At 44.7% G+C, this 25,802-nt stretch overlaps 2 protein-coding genes across 2 annotated transcripts in view; one reads left to right on the forward strand and one right to left on the reverse strand.

The window, feature by feature from the left end:
- Positions 1-25,802, forward strand: part of LOC139580328 (calcium uniporter protein, mitochondrial-like) — a 518,594-nt gene that overhangs the window by 415,426 nt on the left and 77,366 nt on the right. The gene's annotated exons all lie outside the window — the stretch shown is intronic.
- LOC139580327 (T-box transcription factor T-like) lies at positions 12,583-24,401 on the reverse strand. The gene is made up of 8 exons (XM_071408879.1): positions 22,170-24,401; positions 21,145-21,409; positions 20,533-20,667; positions 20,223-20,284; positions 19,909-19,967; positions 19,422-19,583; positions 15,106-15,238; positions 12,583-14,015 (listed from the first exon to the last, which is right to left on the reverse strand). Exons 1-8 carry the CDS (start codon positions 22,373-22,375, stop codon positions 13,727-13,729), a joined length of 1,311 nt encoding a protein of 436 aa, XP_071264980.1. The 5' UTR covers positions 22,376-24,401; the 3' UTR covers positions 12,583-13,726.

Raw genomic sequence — 25,802 nt, forward strand, 5'->3', positions numbered from 1 at the left:
GTCTGATGATCCTTCTCTCCTCTCCTCGTCCGAGGATGAGGAGAGCGACAGCCCTAACAGAATCACCCACCACGCTAAGACCAAGCGGCAAGGGAATGCTCAACAGAGCAACAAGGACTCCTGGACTTGGGAGGAGATCCTGGATGGTAGAGGACCTTGGGCTCAGCCAGGGGAATATCGCCGTCCCAAGGAGGAGTTGGAAGCAGCGAAGGCTGAGAGGCGCTGGTATGAGGAGGCAGCGCGTCGACGCGGTTGGGAGCCCGTGAGTCAGACCCAAAAAATTTTTGGGGGGGGGCACACGAGGAGTGTGGCAAAGCCGGGTAGGATACCCGAGCCAACTCCCCGTGCTTACCGTGGAGGTAGAAGGCGTCGTACTGGTAAGACACCGTGTTATGCGGTAAAGCGCACGGTGTCCCCAGTACGCGTGCTTAGCCCAGTGCGGGCTATTCCACCTTGCCGCACTGGGAGGGCTAAGTTGGGCATCGAGCCGAGTGCCATGAAGCCGGCCCAACGTATCTGGTCTCCAGTACGTCTCCTCGGGCCGGCGTACATGGCACCAGCCTTACAGGTGGTGTCCCCGGTTCGCCTGCATAGCCCAGTGCGGGCTATTCCACCTCGCCGCACTGGCAGGGCTACGGGGACCATTCAACCTAGTAAGGTTGGGGAGGCTCGGTGCTCAAGAGCACGTGTCCTCCTTCACGGTCCGGTATACCCGGTGCCACCTCCATGTACCAGTCCTCCGGTGGCAGCCCCCCGTACCAGGCTGTCTCTCCGGGTTCTCTCTCCAGCTGTTTCCTCCTCTCCAGCGCAGCCAGTGCCTAGACCACGCACCAGGCTGTCTCTCCTTCTCCTCCCTACAGAGCCGTCCTGCCATGACCAGCCAGAGCCGTCCTGCCATGATCAGCCAGAGCCGTCCTGCCATGACCTGCCAGAGCCGTCCTGCCATGACCTGCCAGAGCCGTCCTGCCATGACCTGCCAGAGCCGTCCTGCCATGACCTGCCAGAGCCGTCCTGCCATGACCTGCCAGAGCCGTCCTGCCATGACCTGCCAGAGCCGTCCTGCTATGACCTGCCAGAGCCGTCCAGCCAGGACCTGCCAGAGCCGTCCAGCCAGGACCTGCCAGAGCCGTCCAGCCAGGACCTGCCAGAGCCGTCCAGCCAGGACCTGCCAGAGCCGTCCAGCCAGGACCTGCCAGAGCCGTCCAGCCAGGACCTGCCAGAGCCGTCCAGCCAGGACCTGCCAGAGCCCCTCAGCCAGGACCTGCCAGAGTCCCTCAGCCAGGACCTGCCAGAGTCCCTCAGCCAGGACCTGCCAGAGTCCCTCAGCCAGGACCTGCCAGAGTCCCTCAGCCAGGACCTGCCAGAGTCCCTCAGCCAGGACCTGCCAGAGTCCCTCAGCCAGGACCTGCCAGAGTCCCTCAGCCAGGACCTGCCAGAGTCCCTCAGCCAGGACCTGCCAGAGTCCCTCAGCCAGGACCTGCCAGAGTCCCTCAGCCAGGACCTGCCAGAGTCCCTCAGCCAGGATCTGCCAGAGTCCCTCAGCCAGGATCTGCCAGAGTCCCTCAGCCAGGATCTGCCAGAGTCCCTCAGCCAGGATCTGCCAGAGTCCCTCAGCCAGGATCTGCCAGAGTCCCTCAGCCGGGATCTGCCAGAGTCCCTCAGCCGGGATCTGCCAGAGTCCCTCAGCCGGGATCTGCCAGAGTCCCTCAGCCGGGATCTGCCAGAGTCCCTCAGCCGGGACCTGCCCCTTGTCCCGGTGCTGGTCCTTATCCCGGTGCTGCCCCTTGTCCCGGTGCTGCCCCTTGTCCCGGTGCTGCCCCTTGTCCCGGTGCTGCCCCTTGTCCCGGTGCTGCCCCTTGTCCCGGTGCTGCCCCTTGTCCCGGTGCTGCCCCTTGTCCCGGTGCTGCCCCTTGTCCCGGTGCTGCCCCTTGTCCCGGTGCTGCCCCTTGTCCCGGTGCTGCCCCTTGTCCCGGTGCTGCCCCTTCTCCCGGTGCTGGCCGTTCATTTAGGGGATGTTAGTTTTAGGGTGGTCATTGGGAGGGGAAGACAGAAGCGGGGAGTGACTATGGTGGTGTGGGGACAGCGTCCAGAGCCGGAGCCACCACCGTGGTCAACTGCCCACCCAGACCCTCCCCTGGACTTTGTGCTGGTGCGCCCGGCGTTCGCACCTTGAGGGGGGGGGTTCTGTAACGGTCCTGACCTGTTTTATGTTGTTTTTGTATGTGTTTAGGTCAGGGCATGTGTTTTGGGTGGGCAGTCTATGTTATCTGTTTCTATGTTGGTTGTGGTTGCCTGGTATGGCTCTTAATTAGAGGCAGGTGTTTTGCGTTCTCCTCTAATTAAGAGTCATATTTAGGTAGGGTGTTCTCACTGTTTGTTTGTGGGTGATTGTCTCCTGTGTCGTCGAATGTATGTACCATACGGGACTGTTTGGCTGTTCGTTTATTTTGATGTCGTCTGTTTCCTGTCCGTGAGTTTACGTTTAGTTATGTAAGTTTATGTTCAGGTTTCGTCAACGTCGTTTTCTTGTTTTGTAAATTTGTAAGTGTTTTGTTTCGTGTTGCCATCGGGTTCAAATAAAAGATGGCTTATTTCCCGAATGCTGCATATTGGTCTGATGATCCTTCTCTCCTCTCCTCGTCCGAGGATGAGGAGAGCGACAGCCCTAACAATATATTAATTTGTGGTTGTCCATCACCATGATATGTGACGCAATACAATTCGAATTATACTCTATGTACAATATTACGAATTTGCAAAACATATATGTTACTTATTCTAGCTAGATGGTTTACATTAGCTAGGCTAGGTGTTAGGGGCTAGGGTTAAGGTTAGGTTTAAGTTTAGGAGTTGGTTTAAAGGGTTCGGGGAAGGGTTAGCTAAAATGGTTAAGATTAGGGGAAGGGTTAGCTAACATGCTAAGTAAACTCGGCAAAAAAAGAAACGTCCTCTCACTGCCAACTGCGTTTATTTTCAGCAAACTTAACATGTGTAAATATTTGTATGAACATAACAAGATTCAACAACTGAGACATAAACTGAACAAATTCCACAGACATGTGACTAACAGAAATGGAATAATGTGTCCCTGAACAAAGGGGGGGTCAAAATCAAAAGTAACAGTCAGTATCTGGTGTGGCCACCAGCTGCATTAAGTACTGCAGTGCATCTCCTCCTCATGGACTGCACCAGATTTGCCAGTTCTTGCTGTGAGATGTTACCCCACTCTTCCACCAAGGCACCTGCTAGTTCCCGGACATTTCTGGGGGGAATGGACCTAGTCCTCACCCTCCGATCCAACAGGTCCCAGATGTGTTCAATGGGATTGAGATCTGGGCTCTTCGCTGGCCATGGCAGAACACTGACATTCCTGTCTTGCAGGAAATTACGCACAGAACGAGCAGTATGGCTGGTGGCATTTTCATGCTGGAGGGTCATGTCAGGATGAGCCTGCAGGAAGGGTACAACATGAGGGAGGAGGATGTCTTCCCTGTAACGCACAGCGTTGAGATTGCCTGCAGTGACAACAAGCTCAGTCTGATGATGCTGTGACACACCGCCCCAGACCATGATGGACCCTCCACCTCCAAATCGATCCTGCTCCAGAGTACAGGCCTCGGTGTAACGCTCATTCCTTCGAAAGATAATTGCAAATCCGACCATCGAACCCTGGTGAGAGAAAACCGTGACTCGTCAGTGCAGAGCACTTTTTGCCAGTCCTGTCTGGTCCAGCAACGGTGGGTTTGTGCCCATAGGCGATGTTGTTGCCGGTGATGTCTGGTGAGGACCTGCCTTACAACAGGCCTACAAGCCCTCAGTCCAGCCTCTCTCAGCCTATTGCAGACAGTCTGAGCACTGATGGAGGGATTGTGCATTCCTGGTGTAACTCAGGCAGTTGTTGTTGCCATCACTACTCTACTCTACACTACTCTACTCTGTTCTACTCTACACTACTCTACTCTACACTACTCTACTCTGTTCTACTCTACACTACTCTACACTACTCTACACTACTCTACTCTACACTACTCTACACTACTCTACTCTACACTACTCTACTCTACACTACTCTACTCTACTCTACTCTACACTACTCTACTCTACTCTGTTTTACTCTACATTACACTGTTCTACTCTACTCTACACTACACTACACAACTCTACACTACACTACACTACTCTACACTACTCTACTCTACTCTACACTACACTACACTACTCTACACTACACTACACTACTCTACTCTACTCTACACTACACTACTCTACACTACTCTACACTACACTACTCTACACTACTCTACACTACTCTACTCTACACTACACTACTCTACACTACTCTACACTACACTACTCTACACTACACTACACTACACTACTCTACACTACTCTACACTACACTACTCTACACTACTCTACACTACTCTACTCTACACTACACTACTCTACACTACTCTACACTACACTACTCTACTCTACACTACTCTACTCCACTGTACTCTACTGTACTCTACTCTACTGTACACTACTCTACTCTACACTACTCTACACTACTCTACTCTACTCTACTCTACTCTACTCTACACTACTCTACACTACACTACTCTACACTACACTACTCTACTCTACTCTACACTACACTACTCTACACTACACTACTCTACACTACACTACTCTACACTACTCTACTCTACACTACTCTACTCTACACTACACTACTCTATCCTGGACCTAGCTTGTATCCTCAAAGTAGTGTAGAGTTGTGTAGAGTAGAACAAAGTAGAGTAGAGTAGAGTAGTGTAGTGTAGAGTAGAGTAGAGTAGTGTAGAGTAGTGTAGTGTAGAGTAGTGTAGTGTAGAGTAGAGTAGTGTAGAGTAGTGTAGAGTAGTGTAGAGTACATTTTACATTTACATTTAAGTCATTTAGCAGATGCTCTTATCCAGAGCGACTCGCACCACATCCAGGGTCTTTGTTTTAAATGGGATACAGCTTTTATCAAATTGATTTCAAAGGTGAACTTTGAGGGGGTGGGGGGGGGGTGTATTTTTTTAGCTAACCCTAACTCACTTCCTAACCTTAATCTAAATCTCCTAACCTGCTGTGTAAATTCTCCTAAACCTGCTGTGAAAAGTCAATTTCGACAAAAGCTGTATCTCTTCTAGACATAACCCACACCCGAGGGCCAGTGTAAACAGAAAGGTTGCAGATCCGATGTGGAAGAGATCTAGATCTCACTAGACATATTTTACTCGTGCAAATCCACCCTTCGTGTAGTTTTTTTAGTGGTTGATGTTTTAATTTTCAGTTAAAGATCCACTCTCATACTTTTTGATAATTTCAGCTAGTACTTTATAAAAGTGGTTCTCACGAGCCAAAAAATGGTCCCCGTTTTATGTGTACTTCATCATCCAATTGTGTACTACGTCATCCGTTTCGTGTGATATGCTAATCATTTAGCAATTTGTATGATATCATACGAATTTTGTAATGCGTGTGATATGTTACGAATCCAATTTGTGCAATATGTTGTGAATTATGTTGTCCTTTTTAAGATCCCAGAGTGCATCTTTAAGTCATTTGCATGGTCAGCTGTTCTCAGAATCGTTCCACTTCCAAAAAGCACAAAAAATAGGATTACAAATACTCACCATCTCAGATTGTTCTGAAATTGTTTCTGTCGTATAGAAAAAGAGATTAGTGTTCCTGCAACTTTATTTTGTTGGAATATAATTTGATCTCTGAGAAATTAAGCTCATTGATTGCACCCAAATTGGGCATTTTAATTTGTAGTTTAATTCATTAATATTCAATAAACATAGTACCTAACAACTGATCGTCAACCATTTGAAAACACCCTACTTGTCTTTCTTTGCCTTTTTGTAACTTTTTTGTTCAGTTGCTAGGGAAACACAAATGGGCCAAACGGGCATGGTTCAGCACCAAATTCTGCAACGACCAGATTTTACCTTTTTTTATGTGGCAACGACTACTTTTTAAAACATCTAGATCTTTCACACTAGTAGCGTAGTCAAGAGTTTATCTTTGTACTTGCGGAGCAGTCACAGAACATCTTAAGCATTTTCTGTAAATAAAGTGATGGGTTAGGAGAGAGAAACACTGGTGCTTCAGTGTAGTATCTGATGCAAATCTCTCCCTGGAGCTCAACCTGTTCTCAGAGCATTTCATATTATTCTGTACGTAACTCCTTTTGGTATGATATGTTACTTCTAAATATATTTTATATTTGAGATTCTTCAAAGTAGCCACCCTTTGCCTTGATGACAGCTTTGCACACTCTTGGCATTCTCTCAACCAGCTTGATGAGGTAGTCACCCGGAATGCATTTCAATTAACAGGTGTGCCTTGTTAAAAGTGAATGTGTGGAATTTCTGTCCTTAATGCATTTGAGCCAATCAGTTGTGTTGTGACAAGGTAGGGGTGGTATTCAGAAGATAGCCCTATTTGGTAAAAGACCAAGTCCATATTATGGCAAGAACAGCTCAAATAAGCAAAGAGAAACAACAGTCCATCATTACTTTATGACCTGAAGGTCAGTCATTCTGGAAAATGTCAAGAACTTTGAAAGTTTCTTCAAGTGCAGTCGCAAAAACCATCAAGCGCTATGAAGAAACTGGCCACAGGAAAGGAAGACCCAGAGTTACCTCTGCTGCAGAGGATAAGTTCCTTAGAGTTACCAGCCTCCGAAATCGGCAATTAACTGCACCTCAGATTGCAGCCCAACTAAATGCTTCACAGAGTTCAAGTAACACATATCTCAACATCAACTGTTCAGAGGAGACTGTGTGAATCAGGCCTTCATTGTTGAATTGCTGCAAAGAAACCACTACTAAAGGACACCAGTAAGAAGAAGAGACTTTCTTAGGCCAAGATACACGAGCAATGGACATTAGACTGGTGGAAATCTGTCCTTTGGTCTGATGAGTCCAAATGTGAGATTTTTGGTTCCAACCGCCGTGTCTTTGTAAGACGCAGACTAGGTGAACGGATGTTCTCCACGTGTGGTTCCCACCGTGAAGCATGGAGGAGGAGGTGTGGGGGTGCTTTGCTGATGACACTGTCTGTGATATATTTAGAATTCAAGGCACACTTAACCAGCATGGCTACCACAGCATTCTGCAGTGATACGCCATCCCATCTGGTTTGTGCTTAGTGGGACGATCATTTGTTTTTCAACAGGACAACGACGCAACACACCTCAGGCTGTGTAAGAGCTATTTTACCAAGAAGGAGAGTGATGGAGTGCTGCATCAGATGACCTGGCCGCCACAATCACCCGACCTCAGCCCAATTGAGATGGTTTAGGAGGAGTTGGACCGCAGAGTGAAGGAAAAGCAGCCAACAAGTGCTCAGCATATGTGGGAACTCCTTCAGGACTGTTGGAAAAGCATTCCAGGTGAAGCTGGTTGAGAGATTGCCAAGAGTGTGCAAAGCTGTCATCATGGCTACTTTGAAGAATCTAAAATCTAAAATATATTTAGATTTGTTTAACACTTTTTTGGTTACTACACGATTCCATGTGTTATTTCATAGTTTTGATGTCTTCACTATTATTCTACAATCTAGTAAAACGAAAGAAAAACCCTTGAATGAGTCGGATGCGTCCAAACTTCTGACTGGTACTAGTGTTTATATATGGGGATACAACCATCCCAGCTCTGCTTTGGTTGCAGGTTCAGCAAGGGCTGAACAATTGAAACATTTACCTGGAGCTAACTCTGCAAATAGCACTGCTGGGTGATTGGAATAGTCAGTCAATCGATCAATGATATAATAATACTCTAAGCGTTTCTTTAATTTACAATCTGTAGAAACTATGAGAATAGAAAGGTTCAGAACTTTTATGAAACGTCACAGCACAGTGGAAAAAAATATATGACAGCTGGAAATCAAAACTGGGGGGTCTTCAAAGATGGATGGGAGGGGTTGAGTGGAGCTGAAGGACGGGACTAAAAACAAACAAAGGATAACTAATGTAAAATATGCTGTCTGTGAAATGTATGTATTGGCTGGAAGTGGAAGCCTAAGTATTGTTGTCCATTAGTTTAGTCTAATTAGAGGGAAAATAATAAAGAAATCTAGATTTTTTAAATTATATTTACTACAACAACAACAAAAATTACATATATATGGGGGATTGAAAAATGCAGACAAATACATTGATAGAAGCCACAATTTATCTGCAATATTAAAGCTGTTCTACCCACCTATGAACAACAAAAATCTACATTTTGCAATGACCATCTCAGTCTCCGGACTTGAACCCCATTGAAAACCTGTGGTTTGAGTTTGTACTGGGCAGTCCATAAGTACAGACAAAGGACATCAGGGATCTGGAAAGATTCTGTATGGAGGACTGGTCTAAGGTCCCTCCCAACGTGTTCTCTAATCAGATTCTGTATGGAGGACTGGTCTAAGGTCCCTCCCAACGTGTTCTCTAATCAGATTCTGTATGGAGGACTGGTCTAAGGTCCCTCCCACTGTGTTCTCTAATCAGATTCTGTATGGAGGAATGGTCTAAGGTCCCTCCCAACGTGTTCTCTAATCAGATTCTGTATGGAGGAATGGTCTAAGGTCCCTCCCACTGTGTTCTCTAATCAGATTCTGTATGGAGGAATGGTCTAAGATCCCTCCCAACGTGTTCTCTAATCAGATTCTGTATGGAGGAATGGTCTAAGGTCCCTCCCAACGTGTTCTCTAATCAGATTCTGTATGGAGGAATGGTCTAAGATCCCTCCCAACGTGTTCTCTAATCAGATTCTGTATGGAGGAATGGTCTAAGGTCCCTCCCAACGTGTTCTCTAATCAGATTCTGTATGGAGGAATGGTCTAAGGTCCCTCCCAACGTGTTCTCTAATCTCATAAAACATTTCAGGAAAAAGGCTCAGTGCCATTATCTTTGCAAAGTTGAGGTCGTGAAAGGTATTGAAAACAGGGGTGCCAATCATTTTTTACTCCTATCATTTTGAGATAAAAAAATATCTATAAAAATATATATCTATATTACTTGTTAAATTCTCAGGCAGCCTCTTACACACCATTGTATATGTGTGTAATGCTATTTCATTGGGCTACTTATTTCACTGGAGGAAGTCTTGGATCTGGACACCTGTTTTAGCCAAAGACACACAAAGACACTCTGCAGCCAAGTAATCTCTCTCTCTGAATGAAATAGACATTTTCTAAAAATGTACCCTGTCAAATTTGTATTAACTTGTGATTTAGATTTATACGCCTGCTATTCCCATCTCCCTCTGAAAGGCAGTCAGATATCTTTTGTTTTATGTAGTCTCTCTGTCCCTCTTCTCTCTTTCACTGCAGATAACCAACTGACGTCAGAGAACTACTTGCGTCACGTCAATGCCCAGCGTTCTCTCTGACATTTTTTTTCTCAATAGGATCCTAATGGGATTATTACTACAGGAGAGAATTTCTCCCTTCAAGGCTTTTAGTTTAAGTTTTTTTTTTTTACGAAAATAAAAAGCTCTATTATACTTGCACGCTTTATGCTTTTTTTTATTTTTTTATGTCTCCAAATAGATCAAGCTTGCTTTTTTTTTTAAACTACAATCTCATCTTTTCAACGAAGACTAAAATGAAATCGCAGAGTATTTCATTCATTTTAGTATCTGATATCGTTTGCATATTTTATACCATTCCATTAATCCGAAAGGGAAATCTCTGCCCACCTAGGGAACCTGGTCGCGCTAAAACCGAACGCATCCACTGGCCCGCAACGCAACCGTGTAGTTAGCGAGCCCTCTAGTTGACGTAATCTTTTTAAGTGTCATTTATGTGCTGTGTATTTAGCTAAAGGCCCATTCCGTTCTTTTCTTTGAATATGACAGTTGCCAACAGAGCAGTGAACACAGTGAGGAATTCCCAGTTAATACATCATCTTACAACAGAAGTAGCTATAAACCTCCAGCTAATGAATTCAAAACAAATCAAGTGGGGAATGGGTAGATGTCCCTTCCAGATTAATACGGCGTCACGGAAGCCTGAAGATCAACCCTGGTGACGTCAATGTGATACCTCCTTAATTCCTTTCCTCAACAGCCTGTAAGCAGCACATCCTCAGTATTATCTGAGAACCTTCCACAGTGTGTTTTAATGCACACACACACACACACACACACACACCAGTACATTATAATGGAACAGGAATAATGATGTGTACTGAGGTGAGGACATGACATTGGGAGACCATGCATTAGTGACGCTGTAATAGACAGACAGGTTGACAGAGACAGACAGACAGACGGGTTGACAGAGACAGACAGACCGATGGACGGACAGACAGACAGACCGATGGGCGGACAGACAGACAGACCGATGGGCGGACAGACAGACACACTTACCTATTCTTCTTCCACTAAACAAGCACACAGTCATTTCTCTCTCCTCTTTGGGACGAGGGGGGGGAAACTGTTCAGGCTGTGACAGAATGTTCCTGGGTGACGGATGGTTCTAATCTCCCCAGAATGCTCAGTGAACATGGTTGACCTTCTCATCCAGGAGGATGATGGTTACATAAGGTGAAGATTGGATGCAGGGTGTAACACAACACAGCATCATAAAAGGTTTATAGGTACAAATAAAACACAACAAACAGCGACATTGAACCCATTTCTGAGAAACGTCAGTACACCTGAGTCCCTAATATACCAGTAGGCCCATGTGTTACAGAACCATCATGCAGGATCCAAATATACACGAAGGGAGAAGCTGTTACTAGTATCCACCATGGACTATACACAACCAGGATTACATGACTTTCTCCAGCTACCTATACATTATGTTCTCTCCCATTCTTATTGCTGTATAACGTGGCTCATTGCTGTATAACGTGGCTCATTGCTGTATAACGTGGCTTATTGCTGTATAACGTGGCTCATTGCTGTATAATGTGGCTCATTGCTGTATAACGTGGCTCATTGCTGTATAATGTGGCTCATTGCTGTATAACGTGGCTCATTGCTGTATAACGTGGCTCATTGCTGTATAACGTGGCTCATTGCTGTATAACGTGGCTCATTGCTGTATAACGTGGCTCATTGCTGTATAATGTGGCTCATTGCTGTATAATGTGGCTCATTGCTGTATAACGTGGCTTATTGCTGTATAACGTGGCTCATTGCTGTATAACGTGGCTCATTGCTGTATAACGTGGCTTATTGCTGTATAACGTGGCTCATTGCTGTATAACGTGGCTCATTGCTGTATAACGTGGCTCATTGCTGTATAACGTGGCTCATTGCTGTATAATATGGTGTATTGCTGTATAATGTGGCTCATTGCTGTATAACGTGGCTCATTGCTGTATAACGTGGCTCATTGCTGTATAACGTGGCTTATTGCTGTATAATATGGTGTATTGCTGTATAATATGGTGTATTGCTATATAATATGGTGTATTGCTGTATAATATGGTGTATTGCTGTATAATATGGTGTATTACTATATAATATGTTTTATTGCTATATAATATGGTGTATTACTATATAATATGGTGTATTACTATATAATATGGCCCCAACAACCAACTTCCTTGTTTGATTCTATGAACTGCAATGCTCAGAGATTCAACAGATATGCAACCAGAGCTGCATGTCCTGAGGCTTAAAGAGTAGAGGGACTCTCACGACATTGCAAATATAAAATAAATGTATTATTTGTTTCACTGCTAGTTTGATACAAAAAAATACGTCCTTACAGCAATATATAGATTTTCTTTTTTTTAAAGAGCAGCATTTATTCAAATTACACCCATGCATTGATGTGGATAATGTGATGTTGAGCCAGGTCAAAACACAATTTATATTTCATTCAGTGAACAATCCGTCTCTTTTGTCAACACTTCAGAGAGACTGGAGCGAGGCAGTAAAAATTCAAATGTAATATTTTGCATAGTTCGTCACTAGCGGGGAGCATTCCTTATTTTGCAAGAGGTTGATTGTGTAGCAGACAGTCATTCCTTTCACAGTTGTGAACAGTAGTTTGTTGTTGCTCTGCCCTCTGCTGGGGAGTTAGAGCTACTACCTCTGGATTAAACCCACAACCACCCACACACATTATAAATCATTTATTTTTTATTTAGTTTGTTTTGACAGTTAAGTCTTAATAGGTTTTCTAATGTGTTTTATACTGTAATTGTTTTTATATATTTTATTATTCTTAATGTCAATACCATAATATTTTTTTTTAAACAAAAGTACAGGTGAGTGACAGTAATGCACTTTGCCAAAGCAAACAGAAGATGGCGTCACAGGTAGGAGGTGAGAGAAGGAGTCATGGCCTATATATACACACACACACACACACTGTTCAAACTTCCTCCTACACTGGCGAGGATCCTGTTACCTATTGGTTACCACACACCTCCATTCAATGAAATCAACCAGATCACCACCACCGTCACGACCTGGTGCGGGTATTTGCTCTCTCCACGGTCCCAGTACGTCACTGGGACCGTGCTCCCACCCATCCAGGAGATCTTCTCCGAAACGGTTCCTGAAACGGTTCCTGCAGCATCATCAAGGACCCCCCCCCCCCCCCAGCCACGAGCTGTTCTCTGCCTTACCGTCAGACGTATGTTAGCATGAGGTCTGATACCAACAGGCCCAGAGACAGTTTCTGTCTACAAGCCATCAGACTGTATCAGAGCATGAGGTCTGATACCAACAGGCTCAGAGACAGTTTCTATCTACAAGCCGTCAGACTGTATCAGAGTATGAGGTCTGATACCAACAGGCTCAGAGACAGTTTCTATCTACAAGCCGTCAGACTGTATCAGAGCATGAGGTCTGATACCAACAGGCTCAGAGACAGTTTCTATCTACAAGCCATCAGACTGTATCAGAGCGTATATATATAGAGAGAGAGAGACAGAGATAGTGACATATAGAGAGAGAGAACGCAGGGCGGAGGGATGAGTTGGCCGAGCCAGAGCAAGAGGCAAAACGTCTGTGGGGCAAAAACACTTTTACATTACTATCCTACACAAGCTTCCTAAATGTACATTACTATCCTACACAAGCTTCCTAAATGTACATTACTATACTACACAAACTTCCTAAATGTACATTACTATCCTACACAAGCTTCCTAAATGTACATTACTAACCTACACAAGCTTCCTAAATGTACATTACCATCCTACACAAGCTTCCTAAATGTACATTACTAACCTACACAAGCTTCCTAAATGTGCAAACTTTGACCCATGGTCAAATAAAAGCTCATTGTAGACAAACCGAGGATAAGATATAATAAAACATGTATTTATACATTTTAATTGATTACAGTACCATTTTACAACCATTTCTCAGACAAATTCTTACAAAACAACGGGCAACATTATGTAATCTATTTACATGGTCACCCTCCATTCTGAGGTGATTAATATAATCATATTAATATTTACACTATGAACAACACGTACAATTATCACACACGGATATCAGTGTACTTCTTTCAATGGGTAAAAGCTGAAGACATTTATCGCCTGGGAAAATAGCAGAATAAAGAAAGTATAAATATGAGCAGATACAAGCTCAGTAAAGCCTTTGGTTTGCTAACGGATCACAATCCATGTTGCTATCAAGCTTTTTTTCACAAAACATGGGCATTGATTGTATTACGCTGTCTGTCTGCCCTGCCCTGCCCTGCCCTGCCCGCCTGCATATATGTGTGTCTCTCTCTCCCCCTACATGGAAGGAGGTGTAACAGGAGTCCATACTGTAGTCAGTCGCGTGTGACTGTGCGGTGACGTATCATAATGCGATAGTATCGTACTATCGTGCACCTCTGTGGCCGTGCTGCAGTCATACAGCGGGGATCCACCAGGTGGCGCTGTGACGGAGTGAGACAGCCCAGGATAGTGGCTACTACTGGTGCCTCGCAGGAACTGGGAGCCTAGGCTGTTGGACATCTCCCCCAACTGGGAGACAGGGGTCAGGGACGGGTTACTGACGGACCACAGGCTGGGGTACTGGCTGGATACAGAGAAGACAGGCGAGAACAGAAGACTATGTCAGTTTCACGTGAAATACATGGCAATTCTTTACTTGAAGGATACCTACAGTATGTATGAACACATTCATAACCAGTACATAACACATTCATAACCAGTACATAACACATTCATAACCAGTACATAACACATTCATAACCCTTACATAACACATTCATAACACATTAATAACCAGTATGAACACATTCATAACCCTTACATGACACATTCATAACCCTTACATGACACATTCATAACCCTTACATGACACATTCATAACCCTTACATAACACATTAATAACCAGTATGTAACACATTAATAACCAGTACATAACACATACGTAACCCTTACGTAACACATTCATAACCCTTACATAACACATTCATAAGCAGTACATAACACATTAATAACCAGTACATAACATATTCATAACACATTAATAACCAGTATGAACACATTCATAACCCTTACATAACACATTCATATCCCTTACATAACACATTAATAACCAGTACATAACACATTCATAACCCTTACGTGACACATTCATAAGTAGTACATAACACATTCATACCCCTTATGTGACACATTCATAACCCTTATGTGACACCATCAATATCCTTACATAACACATTCATAACCCTTACATAACACATTCATAAGCAGTATATAACACATTCATAAGTAGTACATAGCACATTCATAAGCAGTACATAACACAATCTAAAACGGTACATAACACATTCATAACCCTTACGTGACACATTCATATCCCTTACATAACACATTCATAAGTAGTACATAACACATTCATAGGTAGTACATAACACATTCATAAGTAGTACATAACACATTCATAAGTAGTACATAACACATTAATGAGAGAGAGAGACACAGAGAGAGAGAGAGACAGAGAGAGACAGAGAGAGAGAGACAGAGACAGAGAGAGACACAGAGGCACAGAGAGACAGAGAGAGACAGAGAGAGACACAGAGGCACAGAGAGACAGAGAGAGAGAGAGAGAGAGAGAGAGAAGATGCGGCAGCAGGAGAGGTGTGTTTTTGCCACCAACCTGGAGTTGGTCCCAGGGACGCTACAGTGGGTCACGGGCAGCATGGTGGAGTGGGAAGACATCTGAAGACTGGACCAGTTGTCATGGGAGGGCAGCATGGAGAGACAGCCAGAGGACATATCAGAGTAACCAGCTGCAACACAACCAATCATGAGTTTATTTTAAAGATTCATTTACTTTAGGCGCATTTTTGCTTTATTAGAAACAACAGGGGAGACAAAATGATACCCAGATCTCTATTGTCTAATTCACCAGACCATGGGGCCTGCACCAATAGTAAGTTAGTTAGTCCTCTTTGCTGCCTGTTAGGGCTCCCGAGTGGCACAGCTGTCTAAGGCACTGCATCTCAGCGCAAGAGGCGTCACTACAGTCCCTGGTTTGTATCCAGGCTGTATCACATCCGACCGGTGATTGGGAGACCTATAGGACGGCGCACAATTGGCCCGGCGTCGTCCGGGTTTGAGGTCATACAAAAGAAGTGCAGAAAGAAACATATCTTCTGATATATATATATACTGTATATATCTATATATTCTGTAGTTCTCTCTCTGTGAAAAGGGGCTTTAAGAGGCTTTGAATCCAGTCAATTACTCTCTACTAAATGTAATTCTAGGGGTGTCTTTAGTTCACATACACAGTACTGGCTGAAGAAGACGAGGATGACTGACTAATAATGCATCTGTCCAGGCATTCTCTGTTGGAAGACCAGCTGTTTACAACTCTGAGTGTCCTGCTCTCACAAAGACCAGAGGAATGCAGAACATCTACTGCTCAGACACATTTGTTTGACTTTCTTGTTAAAGGTGGAAAGGAAGGAAAGGGGTGTTGGGAGGATGGATAGAGGAGGAGGAGAAGGGAAGGGGTGTTGGGAGGATGGATAGAGGAGGATGAGAAGGGAAGGGGTGTTGGGAGGATGGATAGAGGAGGAGGAGAAGGGAAGGGGTGTTGGGAGGATGGATAGAGGAGGATGAGAAGGGAAGGGGTGTTGGGAGGATGGATAGAGGAGGAGGAGAAGGGAAGGGGTGTTGGGAGGATGGATAGAGGAGGAGGAGAAGGGAAGGGGTGTTGGGAGGATGGATAGAGGAGGATGAGAAGGGAAGGGGTGTTGGGAGGATGGATAGAGGAGGAGGAGAAGGGAAGGGGTGTTGGGAGGATGGATAGAGGAGGATGAGAAGGGAAGGGGTGTTGGGAGGATGGATAGAGGAGGAGGAGAAGGGAAGGGGTGTTGGGAGGATGGATAGAGGAGGAGGAGAAGGGAAGGGGTGTTGGTAGGATGGATAGAGGAGGATGAGAAGGGAAGGGGTGTTGGGAGGATGGATAGAGGAGGAGGAGAAGGGAAGGGGTGTTGGGAGGATGGATAGAGGAGGATGAGAAGGGAAGGGGTGTTGGGAGGATGGATAGAGGAGGAGGAGAAGGGAAGGGGTGTTGGGAGGATGGATAGAGGAGGAGGAGAAGGGAAGGGGTGTTGGTAGGATGGATAGAGGAGGAGGAGAAGGGAAGGGGTGTTGGGAGGATGGATAGAGAAGGATGAGAAGGGAAGGGGTGTTGGGAGGATGGATAGAGGAGGATGAGAAGGGAAGGGGTGTTGGTAGGATGGATAGAGGAGGAGGAGAAGGGAAGGGGTGTTGGTAGGATGGATAGAGGAGGAGGAGAAGGGAAGGGGTGTTGGGAGGATGGATAGAGGAGGATGAGAAGGGAAGGGGTGTTGGGAGGATGGATAGAGGAGGAGGAGAAGGGAAGGGGTGTTGGGAGGATGGATAGAGGAGGATGAGAAGGGAAGGGGTGTTGGGAGGATGGATAGAGGAGGAGGAGAAGGGAAGGGGTGTTGGGAGGATGGATAGAGGAGGAGGAGAAGGGAAGGGGTGTTGGGAGGATGGATAGAGGAGGAGGAGAAGGGAAGGGGTGTTGGGAGGATGGATAGAGGAGGAGGAGAAGGGAAGGGGTGTTGGTAGGATGGATAGAGGAGGAGGAGAAGGGAAGGGGTGTTGGGAGGATGGATAGAGGAGGATGAGAAGGGAAGGGGTGTTGGGAGGATGGATAGAGGAGGAGGAGAAGGGAAGGGGTGTTGGGAGGATGGATAGAGGAGGAGGAGAAGGGAAGGGGTGTTGGTAGGATGGATAGAGGAGGAGGAGAAGGGAAGGGGTGTTGGGAGGATGGATAGAGAAGGATGAGAAGGGAAGGGGTGTTGGGAGGATGGATAGAGGAGGATGAGAAGGGAAGGGGTGTTGGTAGGATGGATAGAGGAGGAGGAGAAGGGAAGGGGTGTTGGGAGGATGGATAGAGGAGGAGGAGAAGGGAAGGGGTGTTGGTAGGATGGATAGAGGAGGAGGAGAAGGGAAGGGGTGTTGGTAGGATGGATAGCGGAGGAGGAGAAGGGAAGGGGGGTTGGGAGGATGGATAGAGGAGGAGAAGAAGGGAAGGGGTGTTGGGAGGATGGATAGAGGAGGAGGAGAAGGGAAGGGGTGTTGGGAGGATGGATAGAGGAGGAGGAGAAGGGAAGGGGTGTTGGGAGGATGGATAGAGGAGGAGGAGAAGGGAAGGGGTGTTGGTAGGATGGATAGAGGAGGAGGAGAAGGGAAGGGGTGTTGGGAGGATGGATAGAGAAGGATGAGAAGGGAAGGGGTGTTGGGAGGATGGATAGAGGAGGATGAGAAGGGAAGGGGTGTTGGTAGGATGGATAGAGGAGGAGGAGAAGGGAAGGGGTGTTGGGAGGATGGATAGAGGAGGAGGAGAAGGGAAGGGGTGTTGGTAGGATGGATAGAGGAGGAGGAGAAGGGAAGGGGTGTTGGTAGGATGGATAGCGGAGGAGGAGAAGGGAAGGGGGGTTGGGAGGATGGATAGAGGAGGAGAAGAAGGGAAGGGGTGTTGGGAGGATGGATAGAGGAGGAGGAGAAGGGAAGGGGTGTTGGGAGGATGGATAGAGGAGGAGGAGAAGGGAAGGGGTGTTGGGAGGATGGATAGAGGAGGAGGAGAAGGGAAGGGGTGTTGGTAGGATGGATAGAGGAGGAGGAGAAGGGAAGGGGTGTTGGGAGGATGGATAGAGGAGGATGAGAAGGGAAGGGGTGTTGGGAGGATGGATAGAGGAGGATGAGAAGGGAAGGGGTGTTTGTAGGATGGATAGAGGAGGAGGAGAAGGGAAGGGGTGTTGGGAGGATGGATAGAGGAGGAGGAGAAGGGAAGGGGTGTTGGTAGGATGGATAGAGGAGGAGGAGAAGGGAAGGGGTGTTGGTAGGATGGATAGCGGAGGAGGAGAAGGGAAGGGGGGTTGGGAGGATGGATAGAGGAGGAGAAGAAGGGAAGGGGTGTTGGGAGGATGGATAGAGGAGGAGGAGAAGGGAAGGGGTGTTGGGAGGATGGATAGAGGAGGAGGAGAAGGGAAGGGGTGTTGGGAGGATGGATAGAGGAGGAGGAGAAGGGAAGGGGTGTTGGGAGGATGGATAGAGGAGGAGGAGAAGGGAAGGGGTGTTGGGAGGAAGGATAGAGGGGGTGAGGTGGTGGAGGACAGGAGGGGGGGTGGAGGACAGGAGAGGGTGTGGAGGGGTGGTGGAGGACAGGAGAGGGGGTGGAGGGGTGGTGGATGACATGAGAGGTAGTAGGGGACAGGAGAGGTAATGGAGGGGGTAGAGAGGGGGTGGAGGAAAGGAGAGGGGGTGGAGGGGTGGTGGATGACATGAGAGGTAGTGGAGGACAGGAGAGGTAGTGGAGGGGGTAGAGGAAAGGAGAGCGAGACACTCACTAGGGGAGTTGGTAGCGGGGGTAGAGGGGGGTGGAGGAAAGGAGAGCGAGACACTCACTAGGGGAGTTGGTAGAGGGGGTAGAGGGGGGTGGAGGAAAGGAGAGCGAGACACTCACTAGGGGAGTTGGTAGCGGGGGTAGAGGGGGGTGGAGGAAAGGAGAGCGAGACACTCACTAGGGGAGTTGGTAGAGGGGGTAGAAGGGGGTGGAGGAAAGGAGAGCGAGACACTCACTAGGGGAGTTGGTAGCGGGGGTAGAGGGGGGTGGAGGAAAGGAGAGCGAGACACTCACTAGGGGAGTTGGTAGCGGGGGTAGAGGGGGGTGGAGGAAAGGAGAGCGAGACACTCACTAGGGGAGTTGGTAGCGGGGGTAGAGGGGGGTGGAGGAAAGAAGAGCGAGACACTCACTAGGGGAGTTGGTAGCGGGGGTAGAGGGGGGTGGAGGAAAGGAGAGCGAGACACTCACTAGGGGAGTTGGTAGCGGGGGTAGAGGGGGGTGGAGGAAAGAAGAGCGAGACACTCACTAGGGGAGTTGGTAGCGGGGGTAGAGGGGGGTGGAGGAAAGAAGAGCGAGACACTCACTAGGGGAGTTGGTCCGATGGGTGTAAGGGCTGCTGTACGGTGCAGAGCGATGGTTTCTCAGGGTGGAGTAGCGGTCACAGCCATGGGACGAGGACAGGGACAGTGGGCTCCCAAACTGCGTGTGAGGGCTAGCAGGAGGTCCTGGGATGAACCATCCACTCACTGTAGTGTGGTGGGCCAGCAGGAACACAGGGTAACACGGAGCCATTTTATATCTTCTATTCGTTAAATCCACCACATTTATTTTTAACGCCTTTTTTTTTTACAACTGCAGTTGATGTGCTTATGTGTCAAATTGAAGAATTGATATACAGTACAGTATAAAAATAAAGAATTTAAGTAAAATATTTTGTCAGCGTTCACATTTCCAATGTGCTGTCTGTCTGTAAACTCTATTGTATGTATCAATCCCATTCTTTATTTAAATGTTTAATTTAAAAAAAAGTTGTTCACAAAAGCAAAACAAAAAAAAGTCTGAGATACTTACATTGAGAGTAGCTTGATTGCGGGTTGTCACTGTCATCCATAATGTCTTTATGATCAGTTCTGTGGAGAGGAATTCCAATCAGAGCATGTCTATGTAACACTGGTTCCCAATCCACCAGTAGACACACAATGTAGTTCAATCAGACCATGTCTATGGAACACAATGTAGTCCAATCAGAGCACGTCTATGGAACCCAATCTACCAGTAGACACACAATGTAGTCTAGGCTCACTAATACATTCTATATTCTACATCAAATCTAACTAAATATATATGTATAATGGGCAGAAAAGGGGAGCAAGCAACTGCCATACCTTTCCTTAGCATCCAGAAAGGCCTTGGCAAACGGGTTGTATTTGATTTTCAGACTGGTTATCTAAAATGTGGAGTGAAAATACAATGCAAAATTGGTACAAAACCAAATAACAAAAAAAAACGAATCTTAATAAACAAGATTCTTTTTGTATATCTTCTCACCGAAAACGACCAAAACAAAATATCTACAACGTTGCGTACTTCAAAGTCTACTTATTGGAATGTTATTACATGAACAACAAAACCACACATTACTATTAACATTAGAGTGTTTATAAAAGAATGTATTTCAGTAATACAACAATGTACCTCTTCGTTCTGGTAGGCAGTGACGGCTATGAACTGCGTCTCCGGGAAGGAGTGACTCGTGATCATTCTCTGCGGCCCTCCGACGCGCACAATATGGACACGTGGCTCATATTTGTGCAACGAATTTAACATGATCTGAAAAATGTTTATAAAAAATAAAAAATAATAAAAAGCAAAAAGTTAAATAATAGGCTTTATTTTACAGTTAGAAATAGATCACTTATTTTAATCAAAATATTGATTGATGGGTGTTCCCGTGACCACATAGCTTAAAATGTATACACGTTTGACTGTAATTCGCTTTGGATAAAAGCGTCTTCTGAAAATGGAATATATTATTTAAGTGATAATTCCCGAGAAGTCGGTGTTTGGAGAATATATTGGCACGGGTGTCGTTAGGTGCTTGCTGTTTGGTGTTTTAGGCTGGGTTTCTGTACAGCACTTTGAGATATCAGCTGATGTACGAAGGGCTTTATAAATACATTTGATTTGATTCCATAACTTGACATGTTTTCTCATCTAAATTGTTATCACAATCATTGAAAAAAACACGAGCACTCAAAAAGGGTTTATAAAATGACATTTAAAGTGATAAGACTGTAATCGCCTAACCTGGCCTCCTCCATTGAGTTTGTTGGTGAGTTTGACTTTACAGAAAGAGACCGGATCTTTCATCCAGCGCGCTCCGAAGTTAGGCGAGTCCGGGTGGATATATACGCAGCTCGGGGCTTGAGGCTCGGGCTTACCCCCGGGAACCCACTCCCCGTTAACGTATTTCCACCGGTGGTTGTCCGCAGCCACGAAGTCCAGCAGGAACGAGTACATGGCGTTTGGATCCAACCCAGAAACATTCACTTTCAGCACCGGAAACATGCGCCTTGGATAGAAAGGAAAATATAATAACAGGTGTCCTTATCTCATCCTTTCTAGTCATACAATAGCTATAATCTATTGTACAATAGGGGCATTATTGACACTAATGTCAAGCGAACGCGTGGTTCACTTTATAGGCCATGTGAATATTAATAAAAACTCTAAATATAATGCATGATTTTTTAAATTTTTTATTTTACCTTTATTTAACCAGGTAGGCCAGTTGAGAACCAGTTCTTATTTACAACTGCGACCTGGCCAAGATAAAGCATAGCAGAATGAAGGTGTGCAATCTGGTTTCCTTTATTACTGTGATATCATAGCAATGTTATAGACGCGTTTAACACGATTTATTTGTGATATAAGCCTACGGTTGTTGGGGCGGCAGGTAGCCCTGTGGTTAAAGCGTTGGACTGGTAACTAAAAGGTTGCAAAATCGAATTCCCGAGTTGACAGGAGAAAAATCTGTCGTTCTGCCCCTAAACAGGGCAGTTAACCCACTGTTCCTAGGCCGTCATTTCAATTCAAAATTTGTTCTTACTTACCCAGTTAAATAAAGGTTAAAGATTTTAAATATATATTATCCTACCTGTTTTCTTCACTATATAAATTAAGACTTACAACCGTTGTAAAGAAAGGCTATACATTTGGCAGGTAGGCTAACCATAAATAATACGCCTAAAGTAACCAAAATTAATACAATACATGAACCATATAAACAATTTAAACAATATATAAAACTCATGTCAATTGAATGAATTTACCTGCCATTTTTGGTTACTATCATTTCATTCGTGAGTTCCTTGAACTTCTGCCACAGTTCGTTTTCATCCAAGCCGACTTTGAGTTGTCTCTCCGTAGGATCGCCCTTCTCGCTGCCCGCCTGTAGCTCGTTCTCCACGGCAGTGAGGAGGTGGTCCACCCGGTACTGGGTAACCTTCCCCGGGCCATCCCCGCCACCTGAGGCCATTCTATCCAACAGCTCCAGGGTTGAACAATTACGTATTACACTTTGAGATTAATAAGAAAACAAAAATTGGTCGCTCCCAAATAGGCTATATATCCAATCCACTTGAATATATCCAATATTCTCCACTCCATTGCAAGTTTCCGAATATATATTCCGAAGTAACAGTCAATAAACAGATATATCTTTGTGCCATCGTTGGTTGGCTGGTCTTCGCTTTGATGTATGCCGTCTGGTCAGCCATTGGTTGTATGCGGCTATACTGTATCAGTAGGATTAGGGAGGAAGGATGGTTTACAGGAAGGATGGTTTACAGGAAGGAGGGGTAATGTGTCTGAAGTCGATTGCTCACCAGCCAATTTTAATTGCTTTATTACTTCAAGCTGTCAATATTTACACGTAGTAGCCTATATCAAAGAACTGCAGAATGAAACCGAGGGATTTTAACTTTTAGGTATTTCTTTCAGATGTTCTTTACAGTTTTACTCAATCTCAAATGACCGAAGGCCTATGTTCAGATAGGTAGGACTCGTAAAATACTTTATTTCTGATGATCAAACTCTAGTCTAACTTGATAGACCGAATATATTTTTTATTATGTTAGATAAAAACGTTGTTTCTTGTTACACTTTCTATGCGAAAGACAAACGTGAAGTTTTCCTCTAATTAAACACTTTATATTATTTATTTATTTTTACTTATTTTTTGTTGTTGCTGCTTTTACTCATGAATTCATAGTTCTGTTTTATTCTACAAAACTTTTTTAACAACTGAAATAATTTCCAAACCATTTCCCACGATGAAGGTTATTCGAGATGTTTATTCGTTTCAAGGCCGGGAAGTGGTCGGGTAGGTGACAAAACGCAGGAAATACAGACCAGGCCATAACACACACCTTTAAACAATAGAAGAGGGATGCATAGAAACAAGTCTGTGAACAACAGAAAACTCTTCTCAGTAAGTTGTATTATTCGGCTAAATTATTCTCAATGATAACCAATCCTTTCAGTTAGCAGAAACCCACGGGGAACAGACAGTTTAACATCCGGTTTTAATATACATTTGGTTGTGTTTTCAACTAACGTGAATTCAACGTGAATGTTACAAAAAAAATGTCACTATGTCATTGAATTTAGGTTAAAAGTTGTGTGAAAAAAAGACCTCGATTCTCTTATGTTGATGACTTTTTTCAAAACCAAGCCGTTTTCCACGTTGATTCAACGCCATCACGTGTATTTTTTGTTATTCTAGGAAATACATTACACGTGTTATATTTCTATTCAAATAATTGGTAGTTACATTTTTATTTAGCCTTTATTTCGACAGGGAAGACATATGTAGACCTAGGTCTCTTTTCCAATATAAATATATACGTTATACACAATTATTTATTCATATATATATATACATCAAATAAGAAAGGTACACAATCAAGGCAAAAATACATGTAATTTCGATATATATATATATATATAGTTGATGCAAACTAACCACTTGCAAAATGCACACATTAAAAATAACCTCTGATCTACATCTTGCCAGCTACTATTTTGTATTTATTCTATATATATATATATATACAAAAACACAGTCATGGTAAACACAAATAAAACATCACAAATCACCCATAAAAACTGTTACATTCCTTCACAAATAAGTCCCCAATCAATACTTTAAATTGCCCGAACGGCACCAGATCATCAAGATGAAATGTATTTAGCAATAAAACAAAAAGTTAAAGAAATTAAAACAAAAGATTAAAACTAAAAGCAGATTTACCTGGCTGGTGGAGCCCCTAGGAACCTCAAGAGTTAACCAATCCTGTGAACAGGTTAGGAACCTCAAGAGTTAACCAATCCTGTGAACAGGTTAGGATCCTCAAGAGTTAACCAATCCTGTGAACGGGTTAGGATCCTCAATAGTTAACCAATCCTGTGAACAGGTTAGGAACCTCAAGAGTTAACCAATCCTGTGAACGGGTTAGGAACCTCAAGAGTTAACCAATCCTGTGAACGGGTTAGGCAACTCAAGAGTTAACCAATCCTGTGAACAGGTTAGGAACCTCAAGAGTTAACCAATCCTGTGAACGGGTTAGGAACCTCAAGAGTTAACCAATCCTGTGAACGGGTTAGGATCCTCAATAGTTAACCAATCCTGTGAACGGGTTAGGATCCTCAAGAGTTAACCAATCCTGTGAACAGGTTAGGATCCTCAATAGTTAACCAATCCTGTGAACAGGTTAGGATCCTCAAGAGTTAACCAATCCTGTGAACGGGTTAGGAACCTCAAGAGTTAACCAATCCTGTGAACGGGTTAGGATCCTCAAGAGTTAACCAATCCTGTGAACGGGTTAGGATCCTCAAGAGTTAACCAATCCTGTGAACGGGTTAGGATCCTCAAGAGTTAACCAATCCTGTGAACGGGTTAGGATCCTCAAGAGTTAACCAATCCTGTGAACAGGTTAGTAACCTCATTAGTTAACCAGTCCTGTGAACGGATTAGGAACCTCAAGAGTTAACCAATCCTGTGAACGGATTAGGAACCTCAAGAGTTAACCAATCCTGTGAACTGGTTAGGCAACTCAAGAGTTAACCAATCCTGTGAACAGGTTAGTAACCTCAAGAGTTAACCAATCCTGTGAACAGGTTAGGATCCTCAAGAGTTAACCAATCCTGTGAACGGGTTAGGAACCTCAAGAGTTAACCAATCCTGTGAACTGGTTAGGCAACTCAAGAGTTAACCAATCCTGTGAACAGGTTAGTAACCTCAAGAGTTAACCAATCCTGTGAACTGGTTAGGCAACTCAAGAGTTAACCAATCCTGTGAACAGGTTAGGATCCTCAAGAGTTAACCAATCCTGTGAACTGGTTAGGCAACTCAAGAGTTAACCAATCCTGTGAACAGGTTAGGATCCTCAAGAGTTAACCAATCCTGTGAACAGGTTAGGAACCTCAATAGTTAACCAGTCCTGTGAACGGGTTAGGCAACTCAGGTGTCTATATTTCAACTGAAAAGTTAGATAAGACTGAAGTGTATGAAGTAGGGCCTTGTAAACAGAAAGACAGTCATGTAGAGATCTAAGGGTCTTTAGTAAGGTCCAGAAAACCTTTTGATACAGGATGCAGTGATGGGTATCAAACATGTCCCCTGTAACAAAACAAAGGGCATTATGGGAGATGGCATCTAAAGGTTTAACAGTAGTAGCAGCTGCACTTTGATAAATAATATCACCATAATCAACAACAGATTAAAAAGGTTGACTGAATAATCTGCATCCTACTGCTCAGAGAAAGGAGCCATCTGTTTCTGTAGAAAAAGCAATCCAAATGCAAAAGTGTTTATATGCGGGAACACGTTGGATTGGAGAACCATCTAATGAGTCAACATGTAGTTCACCTGAAACATTCTCACCACAGTTTAAAACAACAGT

This window comes from Salvelinus alpinus, chromosome 7, assembly GCF_045679555.1.
Source record: "Salvelinus alpinus chromosome 7, SLU_Salpinus.1, whole genome shotgun sequence".
Lineage (NCBI taxonomy): Eukaryota > Metazoa > Chordata > Actinopteri > Salmoniformes > Salmonidae > Salvelinus > Salvelinus alpinus.